Raw genomic sequence first — 22,107 nt, 5'->3', positions numbered from 1 at the left:
CGCTCCTTGCCTTAATATAATGATTGTTTGCGGAACAGAATTGTCTTAGAAAAGATTTTAAGTTTTCCTGATGAAAGAAATCCTATATTGGATCTGTTGTAAAATATTTTGAATTAGACTTTCTGCAATGTTCTAAAAACTTCATGGTAATAGGTGAAATAGCATAGCATACTAATTCTTTTAGTTTTTTTTACTCTGCTTGTCATGGCCCACTAGCTACAGAAGCCACCAGTATCTGGCCATTTGTTTTAATAGACTTTACTTTCTAGAGCAGTTTTAGGTTCACAGCAAAACTGAATGGAAGGGACAGAAATTTCCCATATACCCACGGCTCCACACATGTATAGCCTGCCCCACTATCAACATCCTGTTCTTTTTTAATGAAGGTTTTATGTTGGGGTTTCAGTTTTGGTAAAGATGAGGTAGGAAAGTTTATATCAGGAATTAGAAAAATTCATTTGGCAGTTGAAGTATGTTTTTAAACTCTGAATACAAATGACTACTTCTACTGCCCCAAACACAGCTTCTTATTAATTTGTACTCAGGCACATACAATACATATATAGTCTTTTTTTTAAAAATAGGAGATATGTCTATATTATTTCTCAGAATATTATTTTTTAAGCTGTCTTCTGTGGAATCTCATTCATTATATCAACAGTGAGATTTCTGCCTTACGTATTATTGTTTTACCTAAGACTGATAAGAGAGTCCTGCTACTAAAAAATAAGAGTTAAAAAATTACTAGCTTAGTGCATTTAAAACTGAGGTCCTTAAAAAAGAAAAAAGAGTCAATATCAGAATATGAGCTATAGTGAAAGCTAATGGGGTTTTGATTCTGGCTGTTTGGAACCAAACAATCTGGCTTCAGTATTTCCCTGTTGGTTTGGTGTTGTCTCTGCCATGGCATTGCTGACTACCTGTGACTACCATACAGGCTGAGGTCTCTGGCATCCCTGAACACCTGACCAATTGCGTCCGGCCTGATGTCCGTGTTTCTCCGAGTTTCAGTCAGAGCTGTTTGGCCTACAAAAATGATAAACAGATGTCCTATGGATTCCTCTTTCCTCCTTGTAAGTTACAGAATAGCAGGATCTGACCATTCTAGAGGGATGTTATTTTGTGGAGTCTGGCGTGTGCAACTTGGTATTTAGGATTTCAGTGGTTTTTAGGTTTTCTAAAAAACCTAAAAACCAGAGGGGCGCTCAAGAGATTGAGGAGATGAACTTCTCTGGGAGCCTTCCAAAAGCAGCCAGAAAAGAGACCAGCTTTCAAAAATCCTATTCCCGGGGAATTCTAAAATGCAAGGGAATATTCTGTGTGTCACCTGACATCATTAAATGAGCATCTGAAAGTGAAATAGGAAATTATTGACATAAATCTTTTAAATAATACTATAGAGGTGATCTCTTAAGAATACATGAAGCCCTTTAATTCTCTCTCATTACCTTGATGACATTTTTTTAAAAGTCCAAATTATGCTAGTAAAATCAAGGAATTCTTTTACAAAATACTTAGTAGACCCAAGACTAAGTAGGAAGAGAAAGAATCATAAAAAATTTTTTAAGGAGAACTATTGAGTGAAAAAAAGAGATTGAGTGGGAAGGGAAGTAGGAAATGATATATAAAGAATGGGATAAGTAGGAATAAAAGAGTAGATCCATGCATTTCATGCTGTTTGGACCATTTTAGAAGATTCCTTTTTTTTATTGATGTCGATTTTATTATGTAATGGGCACTATTTGTTTTCCCAATGTTTAGATCTGAGCTCTTTACCAGAAGCTAAATATGATGCATTCCTTGTAACCAATATGGTTCCAATGTATCCTGCTTTCAAACGTAAGTCTAATATTTACCTAGTAGACTATTATTTGTGGAAAGAAATGTTTCTAAATTTACCACTTACCTTTCCTACCTCTCTATTCATTTTAATAATGATAATACCTTTCATGTGTATAGCCTTTATAATTTTTGAAGAACTTTAATGTAAATTCTCTACTGCTAAGCCAAAATATGAATCTGTGAGGGAGCTTGGCAGGTTTTTTTATCCCTTGTTTATAACTAAGAAATTGAAGTCACAAGAAGTGACCCAGGTCATGAATGGCAGAAGCTGAGCTAAACCAAGTTTGTGCTTTCCTTCTAATCCAGTGTTCTCCTTATTTCAATGCTCAGTGGTTTAAAAGAGTCTTCTCTGTATTTTGGAGGCTACCTGACATTTAACAGCATCTGTATTTATTTATAGAATGTTACAGTAAAAGCCACTAACACCTTCTTCCTTTAGGGGGATGGTGATGTATTCTGAATATTGACCCTGAAAACCAGCAAGAGCTTAAAAGGTCTTCTGAATCATCAGAGAATTAAGTTCAGTTGGTTTTAGGGCTGTGCAAATTATATACACTCATAATTTCTTTGTATATGACATAAATATTTGTGGATGATAGTGATGAAATGAATGGTATAGGCACAGTGATCCCCAGCCCCAAAACTGAGTTCTGGTCTCTGGAGTGTGAACACTGGCTATGTGATCATAGAAATGCCATTTAGCCTCTCATTTATAAAATTATGAGATTTGATTACATGACTTCTATGGCTTATGTGGATTTGTAACTTAACTGTCCAATAACAAAAACAATCCATTTCCTATTTCTGCTAACAAAGAATTCATTCATTTGCCCATCCATCCATCTTCCATCCATCCATGCATCCCTCCATCCATCCAACCATCCGTGTATTCAAAGACAGAGAAAGCATTATAGAGTAGCTTTGACCTCCCTTTAGTTTATTTACAGTAAGCAGACATATATGCTTATAGGAAAGGTAGGAAAAGGAAACACTTCTGCATAACTCCACTTTCTAAAGGAGTATTGGGCTGTGTTACATGACTCTCAGGGCTGAAATAAAGTCTCAAAATAGGACACGAGATGATGGAATGTCATCTACAGGGCTGGGGCTCCTCAACTTGACATTGGTGAAATGGCCAACACGGTTTAGAGAAAAAAAAAATGTTTATTTGATGTCCTAAGCTAGTAAATAAAGGCTTATTCAAAGGTAGAATCTCTTGCATATGAGTGAAAAATTAAAGTATGCTTTTAAAAGGAGGTTTCCTGGTTTCTTCTCAGCCCCAGTTGAGAAATGTTTCACAAACCCACGTAGATCCATTTGTCCTAATATTACATGGAATGCAGCTTCATTGAATTTCCACAAATCAGGGTTTCCTGGATTTCTTTATCCTTTACTGATGCCTTTTTGACCAAGCAGCAATAAAGGAAGCACACGGTACCACCCTGAGGCTGGTGTGGCCAAAGGCCTTTCACAGAGGGCCCGCTGTTCTTCTTCACTAGGGGAATGGTGTTTTTCACATGCCACATTTCTGAGGGTTTGGCCTTTTGACTGTTCTCATTGTTATTTCTTTCCCTCTATGCCTCTCCAATTTTTATGCTTAAGTTAACATTTGAACTTCTTCCCCACTGTCCTCCTTTCTTTATTGCAAATAATTATCCATGGTATTTTGGCTCTGGTGGGCTGCTCTGTCTTTCTCATTTCGAATAGAGAATCAGCAGTTGAAGCACCATGGGAAAAATGCCCAAGCATTTTTTAATAAGGGGAGGTAAGAAATGATAACAGCCTGAACCTCAAAACCCCCATGTAGAATAGAGCATGGTAAGTTAAATCTAACATGTTAGAGCCAACTTCTTTGGTTTGCCTTTCCTGTCCTCTTCTGTTATTCCCTTCTTTTGCCTTTTCCCTTTTCCATTCTGCCCCTCTCTTTCCCCTGTGATTGACCATCGTGTAAATTGGAGCTAGCGAGGTCAAGGAAATCTTCTCTAGAGGATGACCGTGAAAGTGAGAAATGAATAGTGGAGGAGAAACAAGGCATGCCTAGTCAGGGCACGTGTTTTCCAGATAAAGGGAAAAGCATATGCAAAATCTTACTCTGAAACAAGTTTAGAGAGTTGGGGGACAGGAAGAAAGGCATGTACCTGAGGGGGAAAGAAATAGGAAGAATAGTCATGGAGGGAGGCAAGGGCCATGGTGGAAATTTGGGATTTTATTCTAATTACAGTGGGAAATCATCTGGAGTGTTAGAGATGGGTGTTGCGGAAATGTGATACAATCTCATTTATAGTGTAAAAGGATCCATCTGGCTACTCTAGAGAGAATGGGCTACAGGGAAGGAAGAGTTTCTCCCAAGGTGCCAAGTAGTCTTTTGTGGTAGTTCATTGCAAAGAGGATAGTGACTTAGACCAGGGTGGATGCAGTGCAAATTGTGAAGAGTGGTCAGATTTGGAAGACTGGGATGTATTTTGGAGGTAGCACTAACAGGACTTGTTCACATGCATATGAAGTAAGGAGAGAAGTCAGGGATGAATCCTAAGATTTTGACCTGAACATTGAGGTGAGTGCGAGTGCCACTGGCTATGATGGAGAAGCCAAGAGTTGGAGCAGGAGTGGAAGAAAAATCAAGAATTCTGTTTGGATAATTTTTTGTTAGATATGATTATTAGGTATTCAAATGCACCATGAGATGGCTGGTTGGATAACATGTCTGGAGTTGCCTGGAAAGGTTAGGGCTAGAGACATAAACTTGGGAATTAGCCTATCTACGACATATGAAAGAAGAGAAAGTAGATTAAAGCCTTTTTTCAATTTCCCACAAACACCATACTTCCCCTGTTGCACATACTATTCTCTCTGCCTGGAATGTTGTCTCCACCTCTTTGCCTCAGAAACACCCACTTGTCCTTCAGATCTCAGCCCAGTAACCACTTCACCTGCAAATCCTTCCCTGACTGGTTGGGCTACGTTAAACTCCTCTACCATTGTCTCCATATCTTTCTCTTGGCTGGTTCATAAATGACACACCCACAGCTAATGCTTTAGGATGAATTGCTCTTAAGAATCACAACAGCTCTACTGTCTCTTGGCTTGTGACATTTGGCTTGTTTAATGCATCCGAGAGAGAATTTGGCCAAAGCAAGGAGTTTTGTTCACGGAGAACTGATTTTGTTTTTGTACAGGAGTCTGGAATTATTTCCAAAGGGTTCTGGTGAAGAAATATGCTTCAGAAAGAAATGGAGTTAATGTGATAAGTGGACCAATTTTTGACTATGACTACGATGGCTTACATGACACACAAGACAAAATCAAACAGTAAGCTTTTCATTTCCACGCAACGTGTGCTTTTAAATTCCAAGATCTCACTCAAGAATATTTTTCAAATATTCACGTACTAGAGAAGAGCTGATACCTCTTAAACCTGTTGCTTTTTGAATCTCCTTGTGATTTCTTCAGTTCTTTTGGACCTGTGATTAAATGAGGCATTGGTGGTTGGAAAGGAATTAGGATTTGTGGTAAATAAATGCACTTTTCATTTGAAAATGTATCAAAAGATTAGAAATTTTTTTAACTTTATTCTTCAACAACTCTTTAGTGGGAAGATGATAATTTTCACTTGTGTTCACTATTTGGGGGGGAACTTTTAGAATTCCTTAGGTTTTCTGAGTCAGTACATTTCAATAGGATATTACATATAAACTTTGGTCAAATCTCATTTCTATCCTTCTCTGTGGTGCTATTAGGGATATAAAAGGATGAGGCATACTCTGTTCATAAGGAACTTACAGTCTGGTGGAGAAAGTAAGAAGATATAAATACAACAAATTCATAATAGGTCATCATTTAATTTTTTTTTTAAGGAGCTGATATACCTAATATTTGAAGAACTCTTTTTTTTAATTTTTTTAATTTTATTTTTGGCTGCGTTGGATCTTCGTTGCTGCATGCAGGCTTTCTCTAGTTGTGGCAAGCGGGAGCTACTCTTCGTTTCGGTGTGAGGGCTTCTCATTGCGGTGCCTTCTCTTGTTGCAGAGCACGGGCTCTAGGCACGCGGGCTTCAGTAGTTGTGGCCTGCGGGCTCTAGAGCGCAGGCTCAGTAGTTGTGGTGCACGGGCTTAGTTGCTCTGCGGCATGTGGGATCTTCTCGGACCAGGGCTCCAACCCGTGTCCCCTGCATTGGCAGGCGGATTCTTAACCACTGCGCCACCAGGGAAGCCCTCTTCATTTAATTTTATACATGCATGAAACAATTAGAGAGCAACACAAAATATGAGAGGGTTTCATTGTGATTGACAGACAGACATAAAATGCTAATTTTTTTCATATATATAACTAATAAAATAGGTGTTATCCTACCCCCTTTCCAGTCATCCATAAGAGAAATTTTATCCTACTTGTACATTTATTTTATTGCTGATTATTGTCATAGTTTTCAGCCCAAATTATATTGTTAGTTCAATCATAATTTCAATATTTTGAAATGATTAAAATTAAGATAATAGAAAACCAGGTAAGGAATTATGAATTTCTATACTATGCTCTACTCAAAATATTTTTTTATACTTTTGTAACTCATCAGTAGCACTCAGTTCTTAGAATTTTCTTTAGTAAATGAATTCTCTGTACCAACTGTACCAAGTTCAGGATCTCACTGTGGCTTGAAGAGCTATCACTCTCCTAGCTCCTGTGTTTCCTGCCTCCGGTCCATTTTATACAAGTCTATGAAAGTTATTTTCCTGAAACATGGATCTCATAATGGCACTTCCTAGCACAGAAACCTTCAGTGGAGCATTACTGCCTGAAAAATAATGCCCAAACTCGACAACTTTGGCACTCAGAACCCCCCTTACTTTGGCTTTTATTGATTCTTCCAGACTTACATTTCTACTCCATTGACCTATGCGTTATGTCCTGCCTCTGAGAATTGGTTCAAGCTGTTTTCTTTGTCTGGAGTATCTTTTTCACTCTACCAGGTTGAGAGAAAGAGGAGATTCCAGGCATTGAAAACATGATATTCAAAGATATAGAGGTGGGTTAACACCTGTAAGTGAAAAATGACTCCACTGAGTGAAATATAACTTTAGTGACTTGGGCAATATTCACTGGCCACCATTTAAAAAAGAAAGCTACTACCTCGGCTATAGTTTGATTTTGCCTTCCTGTCTCAGGTACGTGGAAGGCAGTTCCATTCCTGTTCCAACCCACTACTACATCATCCTCACCAGCTGCCTGGATTTCACCCAGCCCGCCGACAAGTGTGACGGCCCCCTCTCCGTCTCCTCGTTCATCCTTCCTCACAGACCGGACAATGATGAAAGCTGCAATGTGAGTTCAAGAACAGTGTCCTTTAGGATTTGCTGACAGAATTCATCTTTGTGTCTTAGTTTATATTCCCACCCTTGAACTAGGACATACTTATCATAAAACATTTGCACTACACAAATGGGTATACAAATTGGGTCTTTAGAAAGGACCCAAAGGAAACTTTGCATAACACTTGGGAACTTTGTGCTCTAATGGCTTTTTATTTTTCAACATAAGGGTGTGTGGGATGTGTGTGCATTTAATGTTGTTCTATTTCTGTGTTTGATTTTGGCAAATGATAGAAGTGCCCACATGTTTTCCATTTTGTAAAAGACATAGATATTTTGTAAAAAGTGAAAAGTAACACAATTTTGGTAATTACTGAAATGAGGGAAGAGTTCTCAGGAGCTCATTATATCATTCGCTCTACTTTTGTGGATGTTTGAAAATTTCATTAATAAAAACTTTTTTAAAAAGACACACACACAGGAATATATACTTTACAAATCAGAGTTTCATTTGCTACTAGTTATGAGGGCAGATGTAACAGGTCACCCCGTTCTTAAATAGCACAGATGACTCTTGATTCACTTATTCCAACGTGAAAGGAGGACGGCATGGCGAAAAAGCCTCAGGAAGGCAGACAAGATCCATGCTCTGTGCTCCTGGCTCTGTACTAATGCTGCACTCGGGGACGAATCACATGATTACTCCACGTTTCTTTAACGTGATGGAAATCCTGTGCTCCAAGGTTGATTTTAGAAGTAATAGTCTCTATGCTTTTGTTTATATAATAGAATAGGAGATAAAATCTACAGAGGAAGATTTTTAGTCAAAAAGCAGTACTCAAATTCCTTAATTATGTAAGGTACCCTGGGAAAAATGATGGTGTGTTTAACATAGTCACACGGCAGGCAGCCTTCAAGGGGGAAAGTGAATGAAACAAGCACAGAAATTGCTTCACTAAAAGGCAAAGACCCTTAAGAATAGCTTCAACAGAGATATTCAGCTTCATGGACAAGGCAGCTTTGGGGCTATGGCTTCAATTACAGGTGAAGATTGAAGTTATGCCCATCCAAAACAAAATAACAGATGCAGACAAAAAATTGAAAGTTGAAATATGGCTGAAAAAGCTAATTAAGTTGGCTAGAATATTGGAAATGAGGATCATAGTGGGAGATAAGGTTTTAAAGTTTGCATGGAATCAGATTTAAAATAAAAGTAGTCGTGGTAGTAGTCGTAGCGGCCACAGTAGTAGTAGTTACCATTGATTGAGTCCATGTTACTATCCAAGTACTGTGCAGGTCCTCTCATTCACTACTTCTAATCATCTCATTACCCTATTAGGCAGGTATATATGAGCTCCTCCCCCTCCCCTTTTATTAACTCTTGAGAAACCTGTAGCTCATAAAGAAAAAGTGTGTAACATGGTTACTGGTTAGTCAGTAGAAAAGTAGAAGTTTAGATTCAAGGCCTCTGATTCCAAAAGCCCATCTTTTTTCAAACTTACCAGATTTCTATAGTGGAAGCTTGGGGCCTTAAGACTTTTTTCTCATCGCACAGACATTAGATAACCACAGAAAATGTTTAGGCATAAAAGCAACATTGTAGACTCTGTTTTGGGGAGATAAATTTGAATTGGAGGGGATCAAGCATGGTCCTCAAACGTTTTGGCAAGATTCCTAGGATTGAGGGAACAGAACTTGAACTGAGTGTGGTCTTGGAAATTTCTAAAGGAAGGTGGAAGGCAGCAATATTGTACTGGAAGGATAAATAAGATCTTAGAAATAATTGGATGGGAGGTGGAGAAGCAAGGGAACTTCAAGTGAGAGAGAAGCTGTCCTCAATTTATTGGCTTGACTTTCTCAATTTTGATTGTTCACAGCCCACGAGACTAGGTAATGGTGTACCAGAGGGATGTAATGCCTCTGGATAACATGATGTACTTTTTTGAACTTCAGTTTTACTAAAATCTTGTTGTGGGGAGGTAAAATTTTTGCAAAACAGTAAACACATATTTTATGCAGTTAAATTCAAAATTGCCATACATGTTTAAGATAAGGCAGAGACTACAAAGACATTTCAGACTTAAAGTAGGCCATTTAAGAGACACCTCAGTTCCTGGGAGATGTATGTTCACGTTTCCCTGTCATTAGGGGAATTTAGTGATGCAGGAGTTTGTAAAACATTGTTCTGAACTCAGCTCAGAGGCAGTTCTTTATTCACCCCGATGTTACATCTGACAAATGAAATCCACTGATGTCCTCATACATCTTCCTCTCTGCACAGAGCTTAGAGGTATTTCTTATAGCGTTCAAGGCCAGCATGCCTCTTATTGAAGAACCCCCTGCCTACGTAGACACCTGTCCTTGCCTTAAAGTCCACCTTAAGACTTCTGGGACTTGAATTCACAAACTCACTTGGGAGGAAGTCAGGGAGAAAAGGCAGGTGAAGGATAAATGTCCATAGCAAGAAAAACACTAAGCAAGTTCCTGGACTGTGCTTTCGTTTGCATTAATGTGTAAAGTTATTTATTTTTTAAATTTATTTTTAAAGTTTTTCTTTTCCTCTCTTGGTGCACATGAACTTTTATTCGACTTTTATTAGTTTTGCATTTTGTACTAGAGTCTCCTGCAGCAAATACTTCTGTGGATTGCTAGCTAGCAAGAGGCAGAAGTCATTTTCTTCATGTGTAACATAGCCCAGTATTTTGACTAATTGGAGGCTGGATTTTAGCCTGTGAGAACCAGAGGAGAATGCCTCTCAAATGAAATTGGCAAATCACTTCCCAAGGAAAGAAATAGCAAAAGACAGATTTTCCCCCAAATTCGTATAATCCCAGCTAGCCATTATTTAAATTAGGAAAAACCTTTTTACTTCATGTCCACTCACTCAAATGACTGCATTTACAAAGGAAACATTAGACTTACTGACCATTGAAAAATCAAATAAATGAGTTGAATATGAAAATTCTCCCGAAAATATCACTTCATGCTTACTCTGCTTACTCTGAGGGGGTCCCGACCCATTTGGAGACCTCCTACTTCGTTAATTATATGGTCACACTGAGGATTGGTCAGTACCGTTGTGGGTAGAGTTATATTTAGGCCTGTTCTTTCCTATGACTCGCAGAGATCTTGGTTAGCTTGGGTTAGGAGGGTGGGGCGTGGAGGGTTAAAATCCTTATTTCCTCCAGCCTGCAAAGCAATTTCTTCCTGTTTCTTCATTTTGCCTGGGATGGCCAGGCATCAGTTTCCTGAACCAACAGCCTCCTGTACATATTTAGCACTGGCACAAGCTGCTGGGGCTCCGTGTCCAGGTCCGTGTGGGTTGGAGCTTTCTGAGAAAACCCAGTGCAGGTTCTTGGGCTTTGGTGGGTAGTTCATTGAGACCACTTGCAGTCAAAGACTTGGGCGAGGGCATGCCTGAACATTCTCAGCCCTGGGACGCACAGCTACCCTTCGACTTGTAGAAAGACTTTTGGAAGCCATTGCAATTCCGGGGGCATTTGGGGATGAAATTATTGGCAAAGGCCCTCCTGCCCCATGTCTACTGACGAAGGTAGACATTTCTCCATATTCTCAAGGTTCTCAGATCTCGTTCCTTCTCTCAAGTTCCCTCAAAAGTGAAAGAAGGTATTTTTTAAATGTAAAGGACTACTTTATCTGCACTGCCTTTTTGTTTCTACTTAGATGTGAAATAAATTGTTTAGTGTGGGACATTTAAATGTCTTTCATCTCGAATTTGTGCCAGTGAGGCAATTTTTGGCAAGTAGTTAAGACAGAAAGAGATTTCCTTCTTTCCCATCATGGGAAAACCCGTGATGTTGTTTCCTTACTTTACTCTTTTTTTTCCCCTTCTTCCTTCCTCTCCTTCCTCCTTCCCAGGGAGCTGAAGTAAGCATTATTATTCTTGTGAACCAATAAAGAAACTGAGGCCTAGAGAGGTCAAGCAGCTTCAGCAAGGTCTCACAGCCAGGAAGTGGAAGAGTTGCGATTCCAGCTCAGGCCTCTTGGGCCCCAAAGTGCCAGGTGTATCAACTGAGCTGCTTAGAGTCGAACTCATTCAAATATCAATTCACTGCCATCTAATAGATGATGTCGTTGACCTAACACATTCTTCTGAAGGACTAGAAATGCACACACATCATTTTGTACAATGGGCACAAGCTCTTTCCTTTCCTTGGGAGGCAGAGGAGCATTCCTAATTCCTCATGCCCTGTACTTCTCATTGCAATTTGACAGCAGGGGAAAGAAACGAATCACTGAATTCTCCAGGGCCTTTGGTTTTCCCAATTTTGATTTATGTTAGGAGAACGTATTGCATCAAATGCCTTTTCTCACCACACATCTCGTTTATTTGGTACAGCTAGTTGCTGTTGAAAATGTTCACAGCCAAGGGCCAGTATTTGTGGCCCATTGCCAGCAGCACTGTGGGAGAGAGGCGGGGAGGCCAGGAAGGAATAACACGCCTTGGCTTTGGGTGCAGGAGTATGTAGAGGTCATTTGTGGACTTGGAGCAAATGGACCGTGTAGAGAAACTCCTTTGGAAAATTCTGACTCTGTACTCCCTTTCCGTTGCAGAGCTCAGAGGATGAGTCGAAATGGGTAGAAGAGCTTATAAAGATGCACACGGCTCGGGTGCGGGACATTGAACATCTTACCAGTCTGGATTTCTTCCGCAAGACCAGCCGCAGCTATCCAGAAATTCTGACACTAAAGACATACCTGCATACATATGAGAGCGAGATTTAACTTTCTGATCCTCTGCGGTGCAGTCTTATCAACTGGTGTATATTTTTATATTATTTTTGTATTTATTAATTTGAAACCAGGACATTAAAAAAAATGTTAGTATTTTAATCCTGTACCAAATCTGACATATTACGCCTGAATGACTCCACTGTTTTCCCCTAACGCTTGATATAGGTAGTCTTGTGTTCTGAGTAGAGCTTGTAATAATTACTGCAGCTTGCATTTTTAGTGGAAGCTTCTAAATGGTGCTGCACATTTGATATTTGCATTGAGGAAATATCAATTTTTCAATGCACAGTTGCCACATTTAGTCCTGTACTGTATTGAAATACTGATTTTGTAAAGTTGCATTCACTTACTGTTAATTATGACAGACATATTTAAGCCTTATAGACCAATCTTAAATATAATAAATCACACGTTCAGTTTTTTTCTGGTTTTATTTGGTCTTTATTTCACGTAAATTAGAGTGTTTGCTTCTGGTATATTTCATGCATAAAATGTATACATTTCTTGTATTGGACCCTCTTCCTAGTTGGATGTAGTTCACATAGAAAAAGGGACATCCTTAATATTCAACTGTGGTGGCCTGGATGAGATAGATGAGGTACATATCTATGGGGAAGGGCAGAGGAAAAGAGGAACCAGAAGAACTCCTGAATATCCTCTCTCACCTATCTATTTTAAAAATATTTTGAAGTTTGGAGGAACAGGTTCTTTTGATCAAGTTGTTTCAAAGCTTTTATTAGACTCAACAGAGACTATATTAAGCCTATATTCTGTATAAGTACCAACATAAGAACCAGGGAGGATATAAAGAGAAATAAGACACTGGGATGAAATATAGACATAAATGTGTAATTAACCAATCAAAGTTGAGAATAATAAATGCCAAGTGAAAAGTGTTAGTAATCATGCAATATGACAGAAGGATCTGAATGATAGGTGGGGTGATTTTTGATGGACCCAGCTGTGGCTTTAAGTAATAATGAAGCACAAAGCGAGGAACCATTCAGAGATTTTCAGTCCTTCTGATTGTGTCAGGGAGAAAGGTGCATCTTAGTATTGCCATGTCTCTAACAGTTAGTAATCTCCCATAAAAAAAAAAAAAGATCAGCATGGTTTTTTCATCATGTTAATTTTTACAGTAGCCACTTTTTATGGTCAGTGAAATGGGTTTTTAATTTCTATAAATTCTCCTTTAAAAGTAAATCTGCTGGGCTTCCCTGGTGGCTCAGTGGTTGAGAATCTGCCTGCCAATGCAGGGGACACGGGTTCGAGCCCTGGTCTGGGGAGATCCCACATGCCGCGGAGCAACTAAGCCCGTGAGCCACAACTACTGAGCCTGCGCGTCTGGAGCCTGTGCTCCGCAACAAGAGAGGCTGCGACAGTGAGAGGCCCGCGCACCACGATGGAGAGTGGCCCCCGCTCGCCACAACTAAAAAAAGCCCTCGCACAGAAACGAAGGCCCAACACAGCCAAAAATAAATAAATAAATAAATAAAATTTTTAAAAAAGAAAAGTAAATCTGCTTAAGAAGGAAGACATTGTGGGGACTTCCCTGGTGGCACAGTGGTTGAGAATCTGCCTGCCAATGCAGGGGACACAGGTTGGAGCCCTGGTCTGGGAAGATCCCACATGCCGTGGAGCAACTAAGCCCGTGCGCCACAACTACTGAGCCTGCACTCTAGAGCCCCGCAAGCCACAACTACTGAGACCGTGTGCCACGACTACTGAAACCCGTGTGCCTAGAGCCCATGCTCCTCAACAAGAGAAGCCACCGCAATGAGAAGCCTGCACATGGCAACGAAGAGTAGCCCCTGCTCGCTGCAACTAGAGAAAAGCCAGTGCGCAGCAACGAAGACCCAACACAGCCAAAAATAAATAAATAAATAAACAATTTTATTAAAAAAAAAAGAGGGAAGACATTGTGTTAAATAAAAAATACATAATAACAAAAGTAGGACAGATGGTAGTGGGGATATGCGAAAAATCATGAAGGTGGTATGAGAAAAACCGATGTCTGGGAAACACAGCTACAGGAATACACTGGAAGAAGTGAACATGGTAATACTGTTGACATCTGTATTTATCCAGCAGCTGCTATAGTCCAGGCAGGTCTCTGGCACTTCATATGCTTTGTCTGTAAATATTGAAAAGTGAGGAGCTCAGAGAAGATTTTCTGGAAAGAGGAAGCATGAAGCTGGGAATGGAGAAGGCCTGAATTGGGCTTTGTAGTTTGGGGTAGGTAGTGTGGAAGTGAAAGCGTGGGCAATCATTAGTCAAATTCATTTCACCTGCTTTCATGAATCAAAAATACTTGTGTGTCCTCCAAGCGGCATGTAGCCTAAACAATAAGACGCTTGCCCAAGTTGTTTTCCAGGAACTTGGAGTCAGCTTTGTCTAGTTTGAGCTGAGCTGGTTAAAACTGGATAGGACCACCAACCCTCCAACTGGGCACGCGCGAGTGTCCACTCTCGGTGACCTTCTGACATCACAGGACCAAAAACTCCACCTTCAGATCGTGCTAAGTGCCTCCATTTTTTAATGTGCAGAGGCCTGTGGCTTAGTTACCCCTGCACAGAATGATGACTGACTACTGCACCTTTTTCCAGTCACCTTTCCCCACAATTCTTGTGCTCCCCAAGCCTCAGACCGCCCTGCTTCTTTATTTTTTAATCCCATAAATACCCCGAGCTCCTTGCCTTCTGGGAGGCGGATCTGAGATGCCTCCTCACTTGGCTTCCTTTCAAATAAATCCTCTCTCTCTGCTGCAAAACCCAGTGTCTCAGTGTTGTGGTCTGCTGCACGTCAGGCAAAACAAACCTGGTTTGGTAACAAAAGTATGGTAGAAATGAATTGGGATATCACTCATCATTTATTTAATATTCAGTCATGATCGATTGACCAGCTACTGCACGCCAGTACCTATACTTGCTGTTGAGGTTAAAACTAAATAAGATAAACATGGTTCCTGCTGTCGCAGAACTTGCACTTTAGTGGGAGAACGAGACCCCTTAAAAGACCCCAGGGTTTAGTTGTGATGTGTGCTGTGAGAGATCAGGTGCTGAGGGACAAGGGGGTAGAAAGAGAAGAGCCTTCGATGACACTACAGCCAACACTTGAGGGATGAGAAGAATTGGCCTCAAGAACAAGAATGAGAAGGAAGAGCAGGGCCGAGGACTAGGGGTGGGGAAAAATCTTGGGGTGCGTGACGGTCAGAAAGAAAATAGGTGTGCCCAAACACAAAGGTGGGGTTGGTTGGGAATAGGTCAGCAGATCCTTATGGGCCCTGCTGAGGATTCTATTCTTTTTTAATTTAATTTAATTTTATTATTATTATTTTTAATATCTTTATTGGAGTATAATTGCTTTACAATGGTGTGTTAGTTTCTGCTTTATAACAAAGTGAATCAGTTATACATATACATATGTTCCCATATCTCTTCCCTCTTGCGTCTCCCTCCCTCCCACCCTCCCTATCCCACCCCTCTAGGTGGTCACAAACCACCGAGCTGATCTCCCTGTGCTATGCGGCTGCTTCCCACTAGCTATCTATTTTACGTTTGGTAGTGTATATATGTCCATGCCACTCTCACTTTGTCACAGCTTACCCTTCCCCCTCCCCATATCCTCAAGTCCATTCTCTAGTAGGTCTGTGTCTTTATTCCCGTCTTACCCCTAGGTTCTTCATGACCTTTTTTTTTTTTTTCTCTTAGATTCTATATATATGTGTTAGCATACGGTATTTGTTTTTCTCTTTCTGACTTACTTCACTCTGTATGACAGACTCTAGGTTGAGGATTCTATTCTAAGTGCAAAGGAAAATAATTGAGAAGTTTCAAGCCAAGGTATGACAACATTCAATCTAAGATTTCAGTGTATTGGCATGGATATTCAATAATTACATAGTATGCTCTAAATGTAATTCCACATAAAATACATCTGATATGAGAGGGTACACCTATTAGGTGCAGTAATTCTGCACTAATACTCCCAAAAGTAGCATTACAAGAGAGAAGTGTTAATTCTACTTTTTAAAAATATTTGCAAGCTCCTTGCTTAGCTAGATTTGCACATCACCTCAGATTGAACTCTTCTAAAAATAGGTTATACCTGAGGCTTTTGGGGAAAGCAGCTGCAAATTTAGTTGAGTACTGTTACTCTATTTTTAATCCTTAGGTCAAGTCTTTCTTTCTCATAAATAAACTCCATACCGACCACTGTATATTTCAAGTGAGTGGTTTTGCCGATAAACACATGTCATTAATTGTGGGGTTATTCGTGAAAGTCTCTGAATGGACAGGAGCCCTATTAAAATGAGGTCTGGAAGACTATTTTAAGTTGGGGTGTTTTTTTGTTTTTGTTTTTGTTTTTTATTGAGACCTTGGTCCATTCATGCTTTCATTGAGCAAGTTGCCAACTGCTTGCTAGCATGGTGGTCCTGTTCTAGTGGATGGATTCAGAAAGTGACTCTCTAACACGAGCTCATTGTAAATAGAGTAAACCAAGAAAGCAGCCACATCGTTTCTCAAGGGGAAAAACATTCTGAATTGTGTTTAGGAGTGTTGACTTAAAAAAAGAAATCTAAGCAAAAGCAGTGTTTGGTGTCAATTGGGTTTGCCCCAGATTCCAGTGCCCATTATTCCTTGCGGTGGCTGGGGAGAGGGTTGCTGTGGATGAGGTCTTGATCCCTCCTGTTTGTGTTCCTCTGACTTCAGCTGTCTCTCCCTATCTCTTTGCTGAGTCAGGACGGGGCTGCCCTGCGGGTGGGAAGTGGTAAAGGCAACGGGAATTCTCCCAGGAGGCGAGGGATTGTATGGGATGGTGAGGAACAAGATTTAGCTGTTTGAGTTTCTAGGCTGGGGTAAACAGAGCACTGCTAGAGGCTCAGCCAAGAGTGGCAGTAGTTCCTGTTTGGGCTGCACTTCTAGGAAGCGCATGTCCTTGATCCCTCTTGCCCCCATTCCTGGCAGGGATGTCCAGTTTTGGCTGGAATATGAAAGTGGAAATTGTGTCCCTGTCCTATGAAATTTTGCACTCTGGTTCCTGGGAACAGGCAAAACTCCAATCCCTGTTCCCTCTAATTCCCCCCGGACTCTGCTCCCTCTAATTCCTTCAGGTGGTTCTTTTCCTGCCTTTCAGTGGAAACTCAGGTGCTGATTAATGTTCAGCTGAACATTTGAGACCCTTGGCAGTGTTCTTTATACAAAAATGCATGAGAAATAGTTTTAACTTTAAAAGTCTTACAGTATAGTGGATCATATATATGTTAAAATATAGTTACAATGCAACATACATTTAGTGAGAACAGAAAAGAAGAATCACTCTACCTTGATGTGCTAAGTAGCATTTATTAAGCACCTACGATATGCCAGACTCTGATCTAGTGATCTTACCTATGTTATGTTTTTCACTGCTATTAACAGCCCTGAGGTACGTACAAAACCCCACATTTTATAGCTGAGAAAGGTTAGGCTAACTGTTGAAAAACGAGTTGTTCATGGCCACATAGGTAAAGAGGAGAAAGGCAGTGTTTGAATCCCTCTCTCACTCCAAGAGCCATGCTATTCCTGCATGCCAAAATGCCTTTCAGGTAGGAAGAGGGGAGGAGCAGATCAGAAAAGACATTGAGAAGTGATGACATTCAGGCAGTAAGACACCTGAAGAACTAGTAAATGTCTTTCAGGGAGAAAATGAAAGAAGGCAGTTCTAGGAAACATTTGCAAAAGTAGGAATTCTGAAAGATTGCTCGAAACACTGTCAGGGAATGGAAATTAGTTTCAGGGAGCATATGCTCGTGCTGGCTTTGGAACTGGGGTGTGGAGACTAAAAGTTAGACTGGTAAGGCTTGTTTGTTTCAAGCAACAAAGGAGCTTGCTGAAAGGATTTAGGCTTCATCCTGATGGAACTTGTTTACTATGAAGACCAATACACTCAAGATTGTGACTTAGGAAGCTCCATCTTCCTTCAATGCATAGCATAATTTGGGTAGGCATCCAGTAAAGAGTCTTATTGTTACTGGGTATACGGATGAATTCCCAGACAGTTTCAATAGTTTTGGGGATGGAAAGCAGGGAAAAATTTGACAGATAAATAGGAGGTTCAATAGACAGAAAGAGGGAAAATAAGCATAATTCAGAGGCTTTTAATTCGGTCAGTTGGGGAAATGATGGGGCCATTACCCAAAAATTCTAGGAAAAGGAACAGGTGGAAAGATGCTGGAGTAACAAGGAGACAATAACTTAAGTCATGCATTTATTAGGGCTGAAATGGAAGTGTGAACAAGTCATCTTGGTGAAGGTGACCAGGAAGCAAGTGAAGTAGGAGACTCAAGATAAGGAAAAATCTGCACACCTGGTATGTAGGTGTCAGTTAATACGATACATGTGGGCCCCACTACCCTTGTAAGGTATACAGAGTGAGAAAAACCAAGATAGAGGAAGGATGCCAGCATTTCAGGGCAGAGGAGAGAAGACAAGGCCGTATTAGGCAGTGGGATAAATGCTGGAGATTTTCAGGTATACGGCTTCGGGCAACTTTACGTCTAATGTTTCTCATCTATAAAACGGTGACAATAACTCTTCTCAGCATTGGCAGAAGAATTATGGCAGGAAGCCTTGTTGAAATAGAAATTGATCCATTTTTCCTCCATTTTTCTGTCCACTTCCCAGCAAGGAAGGCATCCCCTTTTAAAGTGTTTTTTGGGCTTTGGGGCTTTTTGCAGAGTGGGTGTGGGGAGCAGTAGTCTGAAATTAATGGATTTCCTGTCTTTTGTGAAAACCTAAACCCACTGAAGAGGTGGAAAGAAATAGTCTTTAGAGTTCCAAGAGAGAAAGGGAACTTTCCTGGGATTCAGAGCAGAGAGAAGTCTGTGGATCTGAGCGGTGGTTACACTCTGGGATGTGCTACATGATCCTTTTAGAGAGATGGAGCCGTAGGTCCTGGAGGTCCTGGCTGTGGCTTGGAAACAGAAGATGGGCAAACCTCAGGGGACCCGGGGATATGCACAGTGAAGATATCCATGCCTGTTGTATTGGTTTAACCAAACAATTTGTTTGTTTTTTTCCATAACATCCTACGGAAAAACCCGAACCAACAGTTTGGCCAACCCAATCCTTCTCTCATTGTTCTCCATTTACTAGATTCTGGTGTAACCTGGAGGGGAAGATGGACCTCTCCATAAAGACTGAATTAAAGCATCATGTAAGCCATGTTAGCTGGGATCTTAGATTAGAAATGAACTTTATTTTAGGGAAATAAAGTTAGGGAGTGAGATACATACCAGCTACATTTGGAAGATGCTTAGCACCATGCTTGGTACATGTCAGGTGTTCAAGAATACTGTCTAAATAAAAATGAGCCAGGAAAAAAATTTTTCTTTTAAATGGAAAGAGCAGCTTGAGAGGTAGGGAGAGAACGGGGAAAGAGTGAGTATTGTGAAACGCAAGGATAGAGACACTTTCAAAATGGAGGGAGTGGTCAGTGATGTCAGCTGCCAGAAAGAAGTTAAATTAGACAGGAATTTGAAGGAATCCATTGGATTTTGCAATAAGGTGGTCATCCATGACCTTCCTGGAAGCACATTCAATGAATGTACTGAGAAACAGCCAAACTGTACTGGGACGAGGAGAGAATGGGAGACCACACGAGAGGCAGTGAGTGGAGACTGCCCTTTGAAGATAGGAAGTAGGAGAAATAGACAATAATTGCAAGAGGTGGGTAGAGTTGAGGGAGGACTTCATGCTATTTGGGGTGGAAGAAAGCTCTTATAGGCTGTTGAGAAGATTTGATAACCCTGGAAAGGCCCTCATGGGTAAAGCAACTGAATTATAAACAAATTTGAAATGGAAAGCAATGAACGAATAGAGTCTTCTGTCATAGATTTGCCTTCAAATTAAGGAACTAATATAATTTCCTCTTGGGGTAAGTGTTAGTATAGAACATATGATGTACATTGTACTTTGCAAAATGGTGGCCTACAGGCTGGATACAGACCACAGATTGCTTTGTTGTGCCCACATGATATTTAAAAAATACATTAGATGCCAAAATTTAGAATCAACGGATTGCAGATTTTTGACCTCTCTTAAAACATTAAGCGTTTTTTACTTAGTCATTGTTTGTAGGCTATAGTTCCTGTCAACCATCAGTGGAAGCCTATTTGGTTGCCTTTAGACAGGGCAAGCATTCTCTAGAACAGGGTTGGCAAAGTTTTCTGTAAAAGGCTTTGCCATACAGCCTCTAATTACTCAATTCTGCCATTGTAGAGTGAAAGCAACCATAGACACTACATAAACAAATGGGCTTTACTTTCTTTAATACCTCTCTTACTGTCCTTTCCACCCCAGGTGAAGTACAAGTTGCCATTTTTTTTTATTGTGCTGGTACTTTTGTTTTATTGTGCTGGTACTTATCCTACTGCATTAATTTACTTTGCTTGTCTTTAGGCATTTGATTTTGACCCCCATGTAGGGTGACCAGATGCCTTGGACTGACAGACTTAGTGCTAAAACCTGAAAGTCTTGGGCAAACCATGATGAGCTGGTCACAATATCCCTCTGTTCACATTACTTTACATTTCTATTATCTACTTTGCCACAGAAAATGCACTGTCATTTTCCTTAACCGATTTAAAAATCTTAATAATCTTTTATCTCTTTCTCCCTTAGGGCTTTGTTTGCCATTTCAGTAGTAACTCCAACCAGTGTTGTACGTTAATATATTTATCTCCTCTACCTCAAAAGTAGGGGATCTTGTCTTGTTCATCATTATATTCAGAGACATTTGCCTAGTGCCTCATATAGATTTGATTATCATTAAGCGATTGATGAGTGACTGATGGGGCTTCCTCTCTCTTCAACCCTCTGAGATAATGTCATTGTGGCCGAAAAGCTCTAGGATGAGATGAAGATACAATGGTAATCCAGAGGCCCGCATCTCCTGAAATGAGAACGGTGCTTCTTCTGTGTGTTGATAGCGTTCACTCTGCGCTATGGTAACACCCCAGCCAGGGACTTACAGTTTTTGTCCTGTTCTTCCACGTTGCTAAAACTCAGTTGCCCACCTGGTCAAATGAGCCCCATCCCTCTGCTGTGTCCTTTCACATAAACAGCTTGAATCTGCAACATGAGGAAAGACCCTGGGGCTTTGAAATCAGATGTAGGTTCAAGCATGGGCTCTGTCACGTACTAGTTCTTGGTCATGTTTCTCACCTGTGGCCAGCTCATTTGTAAAATAGGAATGCTCGTACGTACCTCTTTGGATATTTAAGAAAATTAGAGATAATTGTGGACTGAAAAAAAATGCACAACCTCAACGTTGAGAATTATGTGTTATTCGGCAGATTTTCTGAGGACTTAAGACAAGAGGCCAGCCTCTCAGATCCCTCTGGGGGACTGCTCCGAAGAGGCAGGAGGAGCCAGGATATAGAGGAGTTTTTGCAACAAAAACCAGGTAGTGGGAACATCAAAGATCACTGTTCATTAAAGAAAACCAGGCATCTCAAGTTAAGGAATTTAGTGCTTTTCTATGTATGGGAAGATTCAAGAGTCTGGCTCAGTGAAATCATTCCTTTGATATGCACCTTAACTATCTAAGTCTAAGACTGGCATCCTGTTTTGTTTTGGTTTTTTTCATCCCAGATTTCCTCAGAGTGCACAGTTGGGGGTTGCCACAGCGACTGCTGGCTTGATGGCTGCAACATCCTTTTTCTACTGATATGGCAGGTGATATTCTTCATCCACATAATGAACGTGCAACACCTAGCATTATGCTTAGTTCAATGAACATTTAGTATCTCCATGGGAAAAAAAAGAAAAACCCAGAAGTGTGACAATGGGGATCTATAGTAATCATATTAGTATATTGAAAACGTACCGTGTTTCAGACACTGCGTGCAGCACTTCACAGGAATTATTGTATTTAATCCTTACAAAAATAACATGATCTGTCCTGAGAATGACGGTGTTCCTGGGACACAGGACTTTTAGCTCTAACATTTGGAACAGCAGGCAGGCTGGGACAAATCGGTCACCCAAAAGCCCATCAGTTAAGTGTATTAGTGGACCCATTTTATAGATGTGGAAGCTAAAGTTTAAGGAGGTTAAGGAACTTGCTGAAGATGGTACATCTGTGGCAGAGCTGGGCTCCTGAGCCACAGCTGTACAAGGTCTGATCCAGAGTTCTCCATCGTGACCCAAAGCTCTTTCTC

General features: G+C 40.5%; 1 protein-coding gene across 11 annotated transcripts in view; it reads left to right on the top strand.

The window, feature by feature from the left end:
- ENPP2 (ectonucleotide pyrophosphatase/phosphodiesterase 2) overlaps window positions 1-12,324 on the top strand; it is a 105,646-nt gene extending 93,322 nt beyond the window's left edge. For all 11 annotated transcript variants that reach the window (XM_082433157.1, XM_082433152.1, XM_082433155.1 and 8 more), the window contains 5 exons: window positions 938-1,073; window positions 1,762-1,839; window positions 5,019-5,151; window positions 7,005-7,161; window positions 11,724-12,324. In XM_082433157.1, coding sequence (XP_082289283.1) covers window positions 938-1,073; window positions 1,762-1,839; window positions 5,019-5,151; window positions 7,005-7,161; window positions 11,724-11,894 — 675 coding nt within the window. In that variant the 3' untranslated portion in view covers window positions 11,895-12,324. The remainder of the gene's footprint in view (window positions 1-937; window positions 1,074-1,761; window positions 1,840-5,018; window positions 5,152-7,004; window positions 7,162-11,723) is intronic.
- The last annotated feature ends 9,783 nt before the right edge of the window (window positions 12,325-22,107 follow it).

This window comes from Balaenoptera physalus (genome assembly GCF_965194825.1).
Source record: "Balaenoptera physalus genome assembly, chromosome: 17".
NCBI lineage: Eukaryota > Metazoa > Chordata > Mammalia > Artiodactyla > Balaenopteridae > Balaenoptera > Balaenoptera physalus.
The sequence above is the reverse complement of the archived record's forward strand: the minus strand, read 5'-3'. Positions and strand labels throughout refer to the sequence as shown.